Source organism: Antechinus flavipes, chromosome 2 (assembly GCF_016432865.1).
Source record: "Antechinus flavipes isolate AdamAnt ecotype Samford, QLD, Australia chromosome 2, AdamAnt_v2, whole genome shotgun sequence".
In the NCBI taxonomy this organism is placed as follows: domain Eukaryota; kingdom Metazoa; phylum Chordata; class Mammalia; order Dasyuromorphia; family Dasyuridae; genus Antechinus; species Antechinus flavipes.
The window spans coordinates 407,436,562-407,454,231 of NC_067399.1; the positions used below are offsets into that span (position 1 = coordinate 407,436,562).

General features: G+C 37.0%; 1 protein-coding gene across 1 annotated transcript in view; it reads right to left on the reverse strand.

Moving 5' to 3' along the window:
* ADAM19 (ADAM metallopeptidase domain 19) overlaps positions 1 to 17,670 on the reverse strand; it is a 120,822-nt gene that overhangs the window by 18,038 nt on the left and 85,114 nt on the right. Inside the window, exons 8-12 of the mRNA XM_051978797.1 lie at positions 15,690 to 15,761; positions 12,169 to 12,335; positions 6,198 to 6,282; positions 4,998 to 5,137; positions 348 to 525 (exon numbers count right to left, since the gene is read on the reverse strand). Coding sequence (XP_051834757.1) covers positions 348 to 525; positions 4,998 to 5,137; positions 6,198 to 6,282; positions 12,169 to 12,335; positions 15,690 to 15,761 — 642 coding nt within the window. The remainder of the gene's footprint in view (positions 1 to 347; positions 526 to 4,997; positions 5,138 to 6,197; positions 6,283 to 12,168; positions 12,336 to 15,689; positions 15,762 to 17,670) is intronic.

Here is a 17,670-nt window from a genome sequence, read left to right on the forward strand (position 1 = left end):
AGTAAAGAGATTCAAATTCAGTTGTGATGGGACCATAATCAGCACTTTAGTGTTCTGTCTACTGATTGCCCTTTCTTTTACACATGAAGGAATTGAAACCAAGGGACTAGAGGGAGGTAGGGAAGTCGCTATTCTAAGATTGTAGAGATAGTAATTCACAGAGCTTGGCTGTCTAGTTCTTTTTTACTACATCAAGCTACTACATGAATTTTGGGATCAATCAATAATCAAAAAAAAGTAGCATCCTTTTTCCCCCCTGATTTTTAAAAAGACTCAAAAATCCTTCCCCTCCATTCAAGACCCTATTCCCCTCCTCTTTTCTCCCAGCACCAAGTTCTTATTCTTACCTCCTCCTCACCACAGTCACACTCTTCTCCATCTTCCAGATACCCATTTCCACACCTCTGGCCCCCATACAATGTCCTGATATCTGGCATGTTGGAAAGACACATTCCACCTCCTGATTGCAGGTACCTGTCCAGCTCCTTCCTGTTGCATCGGTTGAACACCTTGGGAAAGGGGTGCCTAATAGAAAAATAAAATAAAGCTGTCATGAATCCACCAGTCAAGGCAGCAACATAACAAAAAAAAAAAATGTGTCTGTTTGTATGAGTCCATCTGCATAAGGTATACCAGAATTCTGCACCCATATTTCAAATTTCCTATATCCTTTAGCAATGACTTAGATTTGTTTTTACATCTTTTATGATAATTTATAGACAGCCCTATGTCATGTTGCTTTCTTTAGTGAAAGTGAGGAAGGTGTTTAGCACAATGGGTGGAATCCCCATGTCAAATTTAGGGAAAAAAAGATCAAGACTAGCACAGGATGAGCACCAATTGATCAACTATGCTCTATACTATTGGAGGAAGCCTCCAAGTCTCTGAGATCACAGATCCATACTAGAATACCTGACTGTGACAACATGGCATTCCCAGATTTATTTTTGCTTCATATAGCACCACAGCAAGTATTTGGGAATCGGAGACAGCAATATCAATATTGTGCATGGATGATACAGATTTTGTGTGTCTCAGCAGAATTGTAAGTATTTTAAGGAGGTTGCTCTCCCCTTAGAACTGATGAACAAGCCAAAAAGAAAATGTTTCCAGAAATTTTTCACCAATTCATTCACTCATTCAATAAATATTTAATAAATACCCACTATGAGAAAATTTCCCTTCTGGTGCTGAAAAAGATATTGAGTTTAAAGGACAGACAATATAGCACAGTAGATAGCTGTTGGATCTGGAATCAGAAAGACATGGATTTGAATCCTGCCTCAGATGTTTATTAACTCTGTGACCCTAAGTTATTTATTTAACTTCTCTGAGCCTCAGTTTCTTCATAAGTAAACTGGAAGTAATAACAGCACCTATCTATCTATCTATCTATCTAACAGGGGTCTTTGTGAAAATCAAATGAAATATTACATATAAAACACCTTGTAAAATTTTAAAGTCCTGTACAAATTTGAGCTATTATTATTAATGTTTACATAAATAGTCCCTCCTATCATGGACCTAACTGTCTGATAAGAGAAAAAAGACATAAACAAATAGAACTTAATATTCAGCATTACAAAATAATTATGTAGATAAAGATACTAAAACAAAGGTTTTATATGCGGTCTGAGAAAGAAAGTCATTATAGACCAGAGGAATCAGGAAAGATTTCTTGGAAAAGGGGAAGAGAATAAGCATTTTAAAATTTATTATTTTTTTTAACGCTCTTTTAAAAAAAGTTGAGTCCCAAATTCTCTCCCTTCCTCCCAACTCACCTCTGTCCAGGCAAGAAATGTGATATCAATTATACATGTGAAATCATGCAAAGCATATTTTTCATGTTAGCCATGTTGCAAAAAAAATTCCCAAGGAAAATAAAGTGAAGGAACTATGCTTCAATCTGCATTCAGATTCCATCAGTTATTTCTTTGCAGGAGTATAGCATTTTTTATCACGAATCCTTTTGAATTGTCTTGAATCATTTTATTGATCAGAATAGAACAGTTGATCATTATACTATATTTCTATTTTTGTATACAATACTTTCCTGGTTCTATTTACTTCACTTTTCATTAGTTCATATGAATTTTCTCAAGTTTTTTTTTTCTAAAATTACTCTGCTCCTCATTTCTTATAATCTAATAATAATTCCATCACAGTTATATACCACAACTTATTCAGCCATTCCTCAATAATAGTAATCCCTACAATTTCCATTCCTTTGCCACTACAAAAAGAATTGCTATAAATACTCTTGTACAAATAGGACTTCTCCCTTTTTCTTTGATCTCCTTGGGATATAGACCTAGCAATGATATTGCTAGGTCAAATGGCATGTACAGTTTTACAGCTTTTCGGATTTAGTTGCAAATTGCTCTCTAGAATGTTTTAACTCTACAAAAATTCATTAGTGCTCCAATTATTCCACATGCCCTCCAACATTTGTTATTTTCCTTTTCTGTCATATTACTCATTCTGACAGGTCTTAAATAGTATCTAAGTGTGAACAAGAGTAATTAAGTGCCTAATATATATGCCCTGCACTGTGATAAGCACTTTAAAAATATCACCTCATTTGATCCTCACAACAATCCTGGGAGAGAGATGCTATTATTATCCTCATTTTATAGCTGAGGAAACTGAGACAGATGGAAGTTAAGGGACTTGTCTAGGATCACATAACTAGTTAGTAGTTGAAAAAGCTAGATTTCTGTTTCTAGTTCTATGCTAGAGCTCCCTCTCTAAAGAAGATAGTATTAAAGTCAGGCTTTAATTTAAATAAAGGCCAAGATTTCAACCATATGAGATGGAAAAAGAAAAAATTCTAAGAGTATGGAATAGCATAGGCTAAGACACAAAGGCAAAGGGCAGGGTATATTTTGGGGAAACAACATAGTTCCGTTTGCTAGAAATGCAAAGTACACAGAGAGAAAGGATATGAATGAAAGGAGATGGAATTGAGACTAAGTGGCCCTGAATGTGAGACATTAAAAGTATGAATTTTATTAAGGAGGCAGGCAACTAGAAACCACTGAAGAATTAAAAAAAAACTATTTTAAAATGCTTTAAGTAGATCAAAGGGCTGTACCAATGAGACTAAGGTCATGGGCTTAATGCCTAGGCCAAACAGCTTAGTTCTGTTACATGGTCACAGATCACAGCTCTAACTCTAGCCAGCAGTTATCTCATTACAGATATTATTGATCACAACAAGAACTGATCACAACAAGGGGTGTGGATGATTCAGTGAAAATATGTGCCTGTGTAGTTAGTTCTTTCAGAGGATGGGAAGAAAGGAGAAGTATCAAAATATAAAGCATGAGTTCTATTAATGATAGGTTACCATGAAGGGAGCAGAATCAGGCAAACAATTCATACAATGACTCTAATTTTGTCAAGGAAAACAACTATGAAAGAACGCCGAATTCTAATCAAAGCAACGATCAATCACGATCCCAGAAGACAGATGATGAATCATCCTCTTGGCTCAGCCGTCATGGACAGAAGTGCAGAATGAGATAATCCACGATTTTCAGACTCAGCCAAAGTACAGCTTGGCTTTGCTTGACTGCTCTTATTTATTACCAGGAAGGATTTCTATCTGGGGTGAGGGAACTCTAGGGGATGGAGTGCTGCCAGTTAATGATAGGGAGACAAAAAAGAAATACAAAAAATGCTAATATATTAAAAATATTTGTATTACATGGCTCAAAAGAGGCTCTGATGAAAGTGAATTTCAGAATTGGGTGAATTAAAGATAGGAAACATTCATTCTTTCTCGAAGAGGTAGCTTTCCTCAGTACTTCCCCTGTGTGGTTGTAAATGTTTCTTCTCCCTTCCTCTTTCTGAGGGCCACATAAGCGCTCTCGAGAGAAACTGATCCTCTGATGCTACTTCATGCACTATTTGTTGTTGGCAAACACCCCAAATCACCATAGTAATTTGTGATAACCATGATAATAAGTCATGATGATAATAATACTGATATTCGGTTTTTGCAACGTTTTTTGTTTTTTTTTTTAGTTTTCATAGGGCTATGATGTTAACTTTTCTCATTGGCTCCTTATAAAGGGAAGAATAGGCCCTATGATTGTCCTTTATAAAGGTGACCCTGAGACCAGGAAAAGCAGGGATAGATCCAAAATGGGAACCAAGGTCAACCTCATCTTTGGGGGTCACGGCAAAGCATAGTAAAAAAAGACCAGGCTTGGAATAAGATTATAGGCGTTCATGAAGTGACTCTCCTACTTAATGAGCTATGGAACCTTAGATCATATGTATCTCTCTGAATCTCATTCTTCTCCTATATAAAGTGGAGGGAATGTGGAGGGAGAGGGGAGGGAATGAGGCTAGAAGTGGGAAAATGCTTTAATTACATTATATTATTATGAACGTTTCAATTTTCTGCCAAAAGTCACAGAATTCCACAATTACTTCTGATGGACTGAGAAACACTGGCCATTATCCCATCCTTCCCCTTTCCCAAACTCCATTCTCACAGACTTCTTAGCTAAGAGATCTGGATGTTAAGTCTAAGATCTGCCACTAACTGGTTGTGTAACATTAGACAAATTGCTGTTTTCTCTTTTATAAAATTACAGATGAATTCCAAGATCCCAAGCTCTAATGTTCTACACTCTAAGTTCTAAGATCCTACTCAGTTCGAACACTATCCGTTTTAGGGCCTATCTCATTCTGTTCCTATTCTATATTCTAAGATATCTCTAACTGTAAGATTCAGTTCTAAGATCCTATCCAAGTTTTAGCATTCTATGTTCTAAGGGTCCTTCCGGTTCTAATCCATGTTCTGTGCTCTAGTGTCCCTTCCAGTTCCTGTCATTCTGTATTGTAAGATTTTTTTTCATTTCTAGCACTCTAAGTTCTAAAGGCCCTGCTACTTTTAACTTCCAACACTCTATATCCCAGTGTCCTTCCAGTTCAGGTATTCAGTGTTCTAAGGTCCGTTCCAGCTCTCTGAATGACTCACTCACCCAGTGGCTGCTGCCATGATGCATCCACCATCTGCAGCACTTGCTGAGCAGCAGTCTGCAGAGTCATGGCTCATTCCAAAGTTGTGGCCCATCTCATGGGCCATGGTGGCTGCCACCCCAATGGCATTCTCTGAATGATCCTAGGCAGAAAGAGAGATCGGTCAAGGTGAGCAGTCTAGGCCATCACCCACAATCCTCTAAGGATTTCCTTGGCCATCTTTACTGATCCAGCCTTTTAACAGCCTTTTGAATTTGGGAGTCATTTTTTTCTTATACTTTAAAGAGGATGAACTTGTGATATTCTCTACACAGGGGTCCTCAAACATTTTAAATAGGGGGCCAATTCACTGTCCCTCAGACTGTTGGAGGGCAGGACTATAGTAAAAACAAAAACTTTGTTTTGTGGGCCTTTAAATAAAGAAACTTCATAGCCCTGGGTGAGGGGGTAAACGTCCTCAGCTTCGCATCTGGCCTGCGGGCCATAGTTTGAAGACCCTGAACTACAGAATAAAACACATGGTCTATCTGGCCCAGTGTTATGCCTCAGACAGGGGATATGTTAGAGAATGCTTTGGTTGTTTTCTGTGACACCACCCTAAAAAGTTAGCAGTGAACCCCCCAACATCCTCACAAGAAACATCTCTGCCAAGGACAGCACTTTCTAAAGTATTACCAAAACCCATTACCCGTAAGAGCAGAGGTAGTATCATTTCTATTACTTTCTTAGCTCCTTGGTTAGAATATATAGGAGAGTCTAGCAAACTCTGAATATTTCTAGGAGAAGTTGAGGACCTCTGGATGAGGGAGTAATATTATCATATCAGGAGTAATGCTGCCACAACTAGCTAAAAGTAATGTTAAATTAATTGACCTGGATTTTATGGTTCAGATGAATAGACACTGGAATCCTGCTTTTTAGCTTATATGGCAATTGCTTTCCTATCTCCATTCCTCTGTTTTTTCTCTAAGGATTGCAGAGAAGAGCCGCATAGGAGGTCCTGAGACGTGAGGTCCCTCTGTCAATATTTGACAAAATTGAAACAGTGGTTCCCAGCAGAAGTGGGGGTTCAAGAGTGGAAGCCAGTTATTTCAATTCAGCAGAAAGAAATAAGGGACCAATTTTCAGAGACTCAGATTTCCTGGTTCTTGCAACAATTCATTCAGCTTCTACACTACCTGACTTATTTGGATGGGACTCACCATGTTGACTCCTCCAGACTGGTACACAGAGCACATGGCCATCAGTGGGGCCAGGCCAATTGTAGTGCCATGGAAAGACATGCCCCTACAAGAGAAGAGAGAATAATAGAGCGTAGTTTGAGAAGAGCACTGCAAAAATAAGCACAGATACAGGAAAAATATAGTCACACAAGATGTATTACAGTTTTCAGTGGTTTCATTGAAAAGACAACTTTCTTAAGCCCATCCTCTGACTCACAGACAAATAAAAATCTTCTGGTCTCTGAGCTATATCTATGGCTTCCAAGAGACCCAAGTCCACCCCTCACCACTACCATTTTCCTTCACTCTCTTCCAGGCAAACTCAGAGAGGAGAAAAATAGAAATCAATGACTTCAAGAACCAAAGATGTATTTTTTCCCTCTCTCCTCCTATTCCTACATTATGCCAATAGTATAATCTCCACTGGCAGGAAATGAGCAGGTTTACAAATTGCTTCCTATTCCTGCTGAACAGGATGAAGCCATCTGGGTGGAGAAGGGCATATGGAAGGGAAGGTGGTATGGGTCATGATGCTCAGATGATTCACACTCACTTCCTTCAGCTGCCAGGCTTCCCCATCAGCATCCCAGGAGAAAGCGGTAGCTATAGGTTCTGGTACATCACCCTCTTGTCAGACTCAGGGCCAACAAAACTAACGTCATCTTAGGCTGCATTACGTGCTTACAGGAATGAGAGAGTGAAACTCCGCTATAAAATCTGCCCTATTAAGCTCACATCAGATTTCATGTGCAGACCTGAAGGCCAAATTTTAAGAAGGACATTGCTAAGCTGGAAAGGATCCAGAGAAGGGCAGTCAAATCCTAGATATCTGAGGAACTGAATAGAAGGATCTGAGCTTATTTAGCCTGGAGAAGGGGGCAGGGAGAGAAAAGGGATGACAGTTGTATTTAAGTATTCAAAAGGACTTAATAGGGGAAAGAATGAGAGTTATTCTGTTTTCCCTCAGAGGACAGAAGCCATAGGTAGAAGTTGTAGAGGTGAATTTAATCCTTTTTTTCATTTTTATTATTCTTTAAAAAATTTTTTTAATTTTTATTAAAGCTTTTTATTTACAAAATATAAGCATGGATAATTTTTCAACACTGACTCTTACAAAACTTTCTGTTCCAAATTTTTCCCTCATTCTACCCACCCCTTCTCCTAGCTGGCAGATGGTCCAATACATGCTAAGTATGCTAAAATATATGTTAAATCCAATATATGTATGTATGTTTATACAGTTATCTTACTGCACAAGAAAAATTGGATCAAGAAGGAAAAAATAACCTGAGAAAGAAAACAAAATGCAAGCAAACATCAACAGAAAGAGTGAGGACACTATGTTGTGGTCCACCCTCAGTTCCCACAGTCCTCTCTCTGGGTGTATAGGGCTCTCTTTATCATTGAACAATTAGAACTGGCTTGAATCATCTCATTGTTGAAGAGAGTCATGTCCATCAGAATTGATTATTGTATAATCTTGTTGTTGTGTATGATGATCTCCAGGTTCTGCTCATTTCACTTCATCAGTTCATGTAAGTCTTTCCAGGTCTCTCTGAAATCATCCTGTTGATTGTTTCTTACAGAACAATTGTGAATTTAATCTTGATTTAAGGAAACTATTCTAGCATATAGAACTATCCACAGGAGGAATAGGCTGCTTTATAAGGAATGGGATTACCCCTCAATGAAAGTCTTCAAGCACAGGCTGGGGACTATTTATTGTCTTGCTATGTTGTAGTAGGATTCCATTTGAAGTGTTGGTTGGATTGGATGAAGACTGATGTCCCTTACAATTCTCAGATTCTACAACTCAGATGCTACATTTTGCCTTCCAAAGGTCCCTTCACATTCTAACCATCTATGTTCCAAGGTCCTTTCTAGTTCTAATATTTTTTTCCTCTTGAGACTGCTCTCCCTATCTCATCTAGGCTAAAAGTTCAGAAAATCCCTCCTCATAGACATAGTCTCATTGCTGGTTGATAAAAGAAGCTTTAGTCTGAAGTTTTTCTGATTTAGAACAGCTTAACCCTTCTTAAGCAGCTAGGTGACCTTCTGTTTTGGGGGAATTTAGTAAATTACTGCCAGATATTATGCAAAAATCTAATCAGTCTGTTGTGACTCAGAACCCCCCAAACTCAAATGACTCACCAGCCTCATCAGGCCCCAGAAGCAGGGATTACATTCTTTCTGAAGGGATGGGCCATAGCCTCCACTGCCCTCTGAGATTACCTTATACTTACATGGTATATATTATGTATGTACTTAGTTTTTTGTTATCTTTCCATAGAATATGAACTCCTTGGTGATAATGACCATGTTATTGCCTTTCTTTGTATTCCCAGCACTTAGACATAAAGACAGAGACACAGTCATAGTTAATATGGTTAATATGTTTAATATAGTTATTATGTTTAATAAATGCTAATTGACTGATTTAGTGTTTGAGCTTGGGAAAAATACTCTATACTGGAAACTCTCCAAAAGCTTGAGGTCCAAGTAATCTAAGCATGGCCAGAGTTCTGTTTTTGTAGACACTTTCTCCAATTTTCTACTTTGGGAGTTCTTGCAATAATTCTCACTTAGCTTTTTCCTTTTTCCTTTTCCTAAGCTCTGGGCATTCCCTTTTTTATTGTGTAATTGTGGGGAGAAGAGATAAAGGAGTGGAGAAAAAAAAGAGAGATTAAAAAAATCAAACATGACAATTTCTGGTCTGTAATTTTTTAAAGGAAAAAATGCTCCAAAAAAATCTAAGAATTTGTTATTGTGTTCTTTCCACTAATGAAGATTAAAAAAAAAAAAAACCAAACACCCACGCCTTCTTATCCTATTCAATTCCTTTCCATAGATGATCTCCCCACTGGGATAGAAATCCTTTCTTTTTCTCCTTCCTTTAATCTTTCATAGGATGACAACATCAGAGTTTTAGAGCTACAAAGGGTCTCAAAGGTCAGATAATCTATTTCTACCCATTTTACAGAAAGGTCAAATGATTATTATTGCTCAAATTAGTAAAAGATTCATGCTTAGTCCTTAACTCTTTTCCAGCACCACTTCCAAAAAAGTACTCAACCAGTATAACAGACAAGCTTTTATCTATCCACCTTTAATCCCTCTCTCATTCTACAAAGACATCCTACCTTCTTTTTCAGCCATATAGATCCTCGATGATATACTATATCTTCTTTTATCTCCTCATATTAAATTCAAAACCACTAGTGAGTCTCCTAATATTTTCATTATCTAGTGAGATGCTTGAGAAGACCCCAAAATAGACTGAGATTGAAGTACTTCTGCAATAGAGCCAAATGCCTCTCTATTCCTTATAGATAAAATTACATTTTCCTCAGCCTTTGAGCTGGCTGTTCCTCAGGTCTGAGATGTACTCTTTCTTCATTCTACCTTTGAGAATCCCTCTCTTCCTTTTAAACATAACTTCATCACCATTTTCTATATGACATCTCCCCCCCCCTTCTTCTCTCCAAAACCACTTCATGTTTAATTACCTTAAAGACTTATTCTCTTTATCCTTATTTTGGTATAGGTATATGTATGTATTCCCCCAATTCTTGAGAATAAGAATTGCTTCATCCTTCTTCCTTATAACCCCAGCCAGTTAACAAATGCCTGTTTTTTGTCAAAAGCATGATCATGTACTAATGATTCTGGCCTAATCCAGAGTTTTCAAGAATTGGAGAAAATATTTCAAATGATAGCCCATTGAATGGCTACCCCCTTGCCTTCCACTGGGGTGGATTCTACCTTGCTGACCATCATATTAAAATATATCCATTATTATTGGTGTTGCCTGACTGACGAATATCTTGGATTCTGAAAAGGTAAAAGTGGAAGTTTGTTGTTAGCTCCTGCCCTTTGTCTCCTAATTGTCCTACTCTATGTATCTGTGAACATCTAATGCATGTTCTCAAAAGGCTTCTTTGCCTTTAATTCTCTTCTCTGTTAACTGACACTAGATTCTATGTCCCTAGAGATCATCATGGCAATGAGCACAGAAGTTTCCATGATGGGGTAACTGACCAGGCAGGCCATTCAGCCCAAGTAATTAGAGACAAAGAAGCCCCAGGGAGCAGGTTTCTACCTCATATGTGCCAATTAGTTATGCATAAAGAAAACTCCTGACCACACAGTCAACTGTGTGATAAACGTGTGCTCTCTGTCTCAGGGGGGTTTCCTTCACTACCTAATTGGGTATGTCTTCCTACTTCTTGCAGGCAAGAACTGTTTTATATTCTTTCTACACTGTTTGGCACAGTTCTGGACATGTAGAATTGTAGGATTCCTAGCTAGAAAGAGCCTCAGCAGAGTGCCTTGCACAAAGGAGATGGCAAATAAATATTGGATTGAATCTAGTCCAAGACCCTCATTTTACAGAAAAGGAAGCTGAAGCCCAGAAATAGAAAATGATTCGGTCAAGTAGTAGATAGCAGAGTCCAGAATTTAACTGAAGCCGGCAGACTGCAAATCTAATACTTGCTTGGCTTCCCCATCCTGTCTGACAGTATCTGCTTAATCATTTCAGAGTGCTGGGCAAACCCCCCACCAAAGGATATCCTGCTGATAGCCCCAGGGGATGAACCCGAGATAATGGGGATTTTGAAAAACTTCAATTAACAAGAACTTAGAAAGTGCCAGTCCTCTCTCAATTACTATGCTCAACAATGGGGACACACAGACAAAAAGGAAATGGCCAATATCCTTAAGGATCTTGGTTATATTCTGTGAATCAGGGAAGATTAAGGGATCCTGCATCTACCACTTATTTAGAACTCTTCTATTTTTAGGGAGAACCATGGTGCTGACCTCATCTGAGTTGTCTTAGAAAAATTCTAAAGCTCACCTAACAAGAAAAGATACTGGACACTGAGGTCCTTTCTCAAGCATTCAAACTCTGCAGAGAGCACAGCTCTAATGGACTTGCTACAGCATTCGAATGCCAAAGATATGTTTGCCCAAAAAACTGTTTTACAGAGAGCTCACATAAGGCAAGCACTCACACAGAAGTCAAAAGAAGTAATGACACTCTCAAGGTCTCTCTGAAGAGCTTCGGAATCAATAATGAGGTATTAGAGACACTGAGACCGGACTTGCCAGCATGGCCGGCCTGCATCAAAGAAAGTCCTGAGCTCTATGAGCAATGAAGAATTGCAATAACTCAAAAGAAATATGAGATGCACAAATTTAGAGACTCTCCACTCCAAATGTCCACATGGACAAATGATAGACTGTTCCAAGCTCATAATGGTCCAATTAGCTTTAGTCAGAAACACTATACTTTGGCCCCAACATAAGGACATCATTTTGGTCCTCTTCAAGCACAAAGAACAACCAGCCATTTAAAGAGATTAAGCAATCCTCTATTCATTACTTGTTCTATTTTAAGGGTCCAAGAGATCCTGTATCCATCATTTGTTTGAAATCATCTTATTTATTTTTTTGAGGACTTAGCACTGCCTTCTCAGATAGATTTGGAGACAGACTTTCATCCATTTAGAAGAATTGCACATGTTTAACCTATATTGGAATGTTTGCTGTCTAGGGGCGCAAGGGGGGGAGGGTGGAGAAAAAAATTGGAATACAAAGTTTTTGCAAGGGTGAATGTTAAAAACTGCATTATTTTGAAAATAAAAAGCTATTATTAAATTTTTTTTAGAAAAATTGCCTCATCATGGCTTACAAACTGCTTTACATTCTCTTTTGGTACTCACAATGTTTCCAAAAAGTAGTAATATTATCCCCATTTTACAGATGAGGAAGTTAAGGATCAGACAAGTCAAGCAACTTGCCCAGTAAGAAGTAGAGCTAATATTTAGAACCTAGTCCTTCTATCTCCAAATATAGTGCCCTTTCTACTTTACCACCAATAGCAGTGGCTACTGTCCTCTTCATATTGGGAAAACAGTATCTCTTAGCTCAGGAAGAGTTCACATACGTGATCAACTGGGCATTGTCATGGTTCTTCTGTGCAAGGAGCTTGCGCCGCCAGCTGAGAAAGGACCAAAGAGTAGAATAGGGATTCTGGGAGACTTCACACATGTTTCCATGAGTCCAGACTTCCAAGCCCACAAGAGCAATGCGGATGTTCAGGGAGCGATAAAACTGCAAGGATAAGGGGAGAAAAACATATTGGTATCTCTTCTTATTGTTCAGTCATTTCAATAATGTCCACTTCTTCATTACCCCATTTGGGATTTTCTTGCAAAGGTACTGGAGTGGTTTGTCATTTCCTTCTCCAGCTCATTTAAACTGATGAGGAAACTGAGATAAACCAGGGCTGATCCTGGTATCTCTTCACTACTTTTTAAAATAATGTCACTTGGGATTTACTTCATCTTTTCCTTCCTGATTAGTCAAAGCATCACACTGGTTTTCTCAGAATCTCTTAGGACAAAAAGAAACAAGCATTACTCCCATCTTTTACTCAGGAAAAAAGACAAAGAAGTGAAAAGCTGATGACAAAAATATAGAATATCAGGAATAAGATTTAAAAAGGTCCTCAGAGACCATCTTGCTGAAAGATATAACAACTGAAAATCAGAGAGGTAAAGTAGAGGCAAGATGGCAGAGTGGAAAAGGTACTGGAATCAGAGCTGAGGTTGGAATCCCAACCAAATTATTTATTCCTTTACTCTCATCCTTATTCATTAGGTAATGACTGGAAATTCAAATCTGGCTTCAGATACTTACTAAATTGTGACCCTGAACAAGTCACTTAATTCTGTTTGCTTCAATTTCCTTGTCTGTAGAGTGAGCTAGAGAAAGAAATCACAAACCACTCCAATATCTTGGCCAAGAAAATCCCAAATGGGATCATGAACTAAACTAAAAAATAACTGAACAATAACTCTTTTAAAAAAAGAGCCCAATTTCCCAATCGCTGAAGACCAAGAATACTGGATACTAGATGAAAAGTAGTACAATCTGCCTCCTCCAGTGGCCCTGGAGAAGCTAAGTTTTCATATTTTTTCCAGATGTTGTTCTTGTTTTGATTTGGGAATGTCCCAATATTATTGTAGCATAGATTGAGGGCAGGACAGAGGTGCTAGAATAATGGCTCAGGGGACTGATTTCTCTAGTCATTCTTTGTCTAAGCTTGGCAGTGTTGAATCATGATTTTCTTCCTTCCAGGTCCCCTTTCCTCCCTTAATGCCCACCATAAGTAATAGGTTTAGGTCCCACTTAAGTCATTTAAATGGGAAAAAAGTAAAATCCCACACTCGGGTTAAAGTTTTAAAAACTCAGCTGTGAGCATGATAAATGTAGAAATATGTTTAGAAGAATTGCACATATTTAATGCACATTGGATTACTTGCTTTCTAGGGAAAGGAAGGGAGAAGAATTCAAAATATAAAGTTTTGCAAGGGTGAATGTTGAAAACTATCTTTACATTATTTTGAAAATAAAAAGCTATTACTAATTTTTTTTTACTATTTACTAAAAATTTTACTTTATACTATTTACTAAAAAAATGACTAAAAATGTCCCTGACAAGCAGTTGTGATTTCTCCAGTTCTAGACCTCCAGGTATAGGAAACTTAACATCTCCTGAGGCAACTTATTCTATTTTTGAATAGTTCTCATTGTTGATTTTTTTTCTTATATTAAGGGGTGAGATTGTGTAAATAAATAGATGGCATTGAAATTAAGAAAACTTTGGTCCAAATCCCATCTCTAACACATCTCCCCATACTGTAAGCCAATGGTGTCACACTCAAATGGAAATCAGGACCCCTAGACTGTATACAATGATCCATGCCAGTCACATACTGACTTAGAAAATCACATATCAACATTTTCTGTTCTGTTCTTGACACTAAAATGGGATTGTACCTGTATTTTTAAGTGTATTTTTTTTACTTTGTTAAATATTTCTGAATTGCATTTTAATCTGACATAGGTCATTTTTGTCTTACATCTCTGTTCTAAGCAAATCTCTATGACTATAATTTGAAGGTGCCTACCTATATCAGTAGAGGGATCTTCCTTCACCCAGGAGTCCCCTACACCAATGATATTTACTAGTTCAGTTCCTATCACGAATCGACCAAGCTGAAATTTATATCTCTGTACTTTCTACCCCTTACCTCTAGTTCCGCATTCTAATGTTAAGAAAAATAAATGACTTGAAGGTTCCATCAATTTCCCAGTTCTCAGCCCCAAGTTTTTTCTTCTTTAATACAAATATCTCCAGGCCTTCACTTGATTTAGTACCATTTTCTCTATAACACCCTCCTGGTATCATACTCCAACTTGTCAGAGCAAGGCCTTTCTTAAAATGAATTGTTTATAATTGAACACAATAAGCCAGGGGTAATTCGAGTTCATGTGAAAAAAAAATCTGAGACTTTTCATGAACTGAAACTCAATAGAAAGCAATACTATTATGTAGTAACCAAAAAAGCTAATAAAAGAATAGGTAAGCATAATATAGAGAACAAAAAAGAATACAGGCTTTTGGGTTTTGGGAAATTAAGCTTAGGTCTTTATACTTATCTATATTAAATTTAATTATTATATATGTTCATAATTTTTTAAATATTTATTCCTTTAAAACTCAATATAAAATAAGAAAAAATAAAATAAAAAATATGAAAAGGAAAATAAAACAAAACTAAATAAAACATTGTCATATGCCCAGCAGAACATCAGGAAATATTCAAAATATGTAACAATAAATTTTCATTTCAAAATAACATATAACAATAGAAAAGATTATATTCAAAGCTACCCATCTTTTCTTTGCTTCCTTGCAGGTTATTCTTTTGTTCTTAGCTATGTACTTTTTGCTTTATTTCTTTTTTTCCTCTTTTATCTTCCCCAGGAAGGCTACAGTTAAGATGAGTATATATAAATATATATGTGTGTGTACATATAAAATAAAATAAATAAATAATAAATAAATAAATATATATATATATATATATATATGAACACACAAATGTTTATAACTAAACTCATATTTTAGCCCAATAAGATATCTTTAATTCAAATTCTACTATTCAAAGTATGAACTAACCCTTATTGATTTGTGTCAATTGACATTCTGATAAAGTGCTGTGACTTCTTCCATGTCATTGCTAAAAACATTGAGCAAGACAAGTTCAATGGTAGAGTCTTATGGCATTCCATAGCCTTCCATTTTCACATAGGTGCATTCATCATCACTTTTTATGTATCTATCAGTCAGTCAGTTTTAAACCTATTTTATTTTCAAACCTGAATATCTCCATTTTATCCATTAAAATATAATGGAATAGTTTGTGAAATGCTGTATTGAAATTCTATTCAATTATGTATATAATATTTCTCTGATTTATTACTCATCTGGTAGTTAGATCAAAGAAAATGAGATTATTCTGGCACTTAATGAAATCATGATAGCTCATGGTGACTATGGCTTCCTTTTCTAAAATTTTGTCCATTTAATAATCCATTCTACACACCTGGTCTCACCTTATCAACATAATTAGCGATTTCCATGAGTTTGTGTTTGGTAGCAACCTGGTCTCGACGGTTCTTCTGAAACTAAAAGGAACAAACAAAAACACTAAGTGATTCCCCAGAATTAGGCTCAGAATTTCTGCCCCCCCCACTTTCTCAGGACAATTTAGCATGCTATGGCTCTATCTTTTCCCAACTTATGACAAGTTCATCAAATTTTCACGACAATTCAGAGCAGGGAAAGATATATTAAATCAAGCCATTCTCAAGACAAAACGTGGATAAAGTCATTACCACTATGTTGCTCAGGAAATATCCCCAAATATAACCATTCAAGGAAATTGAATATTGGGAGGGAGTATGATATGGTGGGTAGAAAACTGACTTTGAAATCAAGAAGAGCTGTGTTGGATTCTGGACATCACAAGAGGTGACATTGCTAAATTGAAGATTGTCCAGAGGAAAGCAATCAGCATGGTGAAAGGTTTTGAGACCAGATTATATGAGGATTGGTTGAAGGAATTAGGGATATTTAGTGTAGAGAAGGGAAGAATCAGATAGCATGATAGCTATCCTTAAATATATGATAGGTTATCATATGGAGAAGGGATTATCCTGCTTGGCCCCAAAGGAACCCAAATTAGGCTTGTTGTCAAAAAAAATTCCTAATAATTAGAATTGTTCACAAGTAGTGTTCACAAGTACAAGTTTCATCCTCCATGGAGGCATCTAAGCAGAGATAGTATGGTCACATTTTTGGCATGTTATAGTAGATTAGATGGTCTCTTAAGACCTTCCCAGGAACCATATTCTGTGATCCAGTGATTTCTGCCTTTGACACGGACTAACTGGCTACATGATGCTAGGCAAATTACTTAATCTCTCACTGCTCCCAAGCTATGCTTTAGGACTCTAAGTTTTGGACCTTTTGCAGTTGTAGAGGAAATTTCCTCAAGAGGATTCTGTATACTAAAGAAAATTAAAAGTAGGAAGACAAGGAAGTGGGAACAGAAGGAGAAGAAGATAAGGAAGAGGAAGAAGAAAAGGAGGAAGAAGAAAAAGAGAAGAAGAATAGCATCTTGGTAGTACAGTAATTAGAGTGTCCTGAACTGAAAAACAGTCTCAAAACTACTACTAGTTGTATGATCCTGGTTAAATCACTTAATCCCTGCTTGCCTCAGTTTCCTCATTTGTAAAATGAGCTAGAGATGGGAATGGCAAACCACTCCAATATCTTTGTCAAGAAAACCCACAAATAGGGTCACAAAGAGTCAGACACAACTGAAAACAACTAAACAATAATTGTAGTAGTAGTTGTCATCATTGTCATCATCATAATAGCAGTTTAAATTAACAAAAGGCTTTAAATTTTACAAAGAATTTGTTGATAATAAACCCTTGAGGTAAGTAGTACAGGTACTGTTCTTCTTTTACATATGAGGAAACTGAGGTTTGGAGAATTCAAATGATTTGTCCCAAGTCACAGTTAGTAAGAGGAGACCCAGGATTCAAATCCAAATATCTTGGATTCTATTCACTACATCCCAGACTGTCTCTGGATAGGGTACTAAGTCAGGTACTGTGGAGATTATGAAGAATAAGATCTCCATTCTATTGAGGCTCATAAATAAATTATTTGGATGGCATATACACATGTAACTCAAAGCAGGGAAGTTCATTTTTAACAACAAAAAGATCTGCTGTTTTCTTGGATCATGTATTAAGGATAAAATAATGGACCTCCCAAGATTAGTCAAACTTGATGATTACTACCCCCTTCTGGTGATGCATGAGGGCATAAATAATATTGTCACAAAGAATAGGAAAGCATTGTTACAAAATAGGAGGTCCTTAACAAGAAAAAAACTTGGGGGGCACAGTTATTTTTTTTAATCCCTGTTGTTACTTGTTAAGAGATAGGCGGATTTAGTAAATGAACAACTGGTAAAGGAAATGTATCTGAAAATAGGTTTAGGATGTCTAAATTATAATT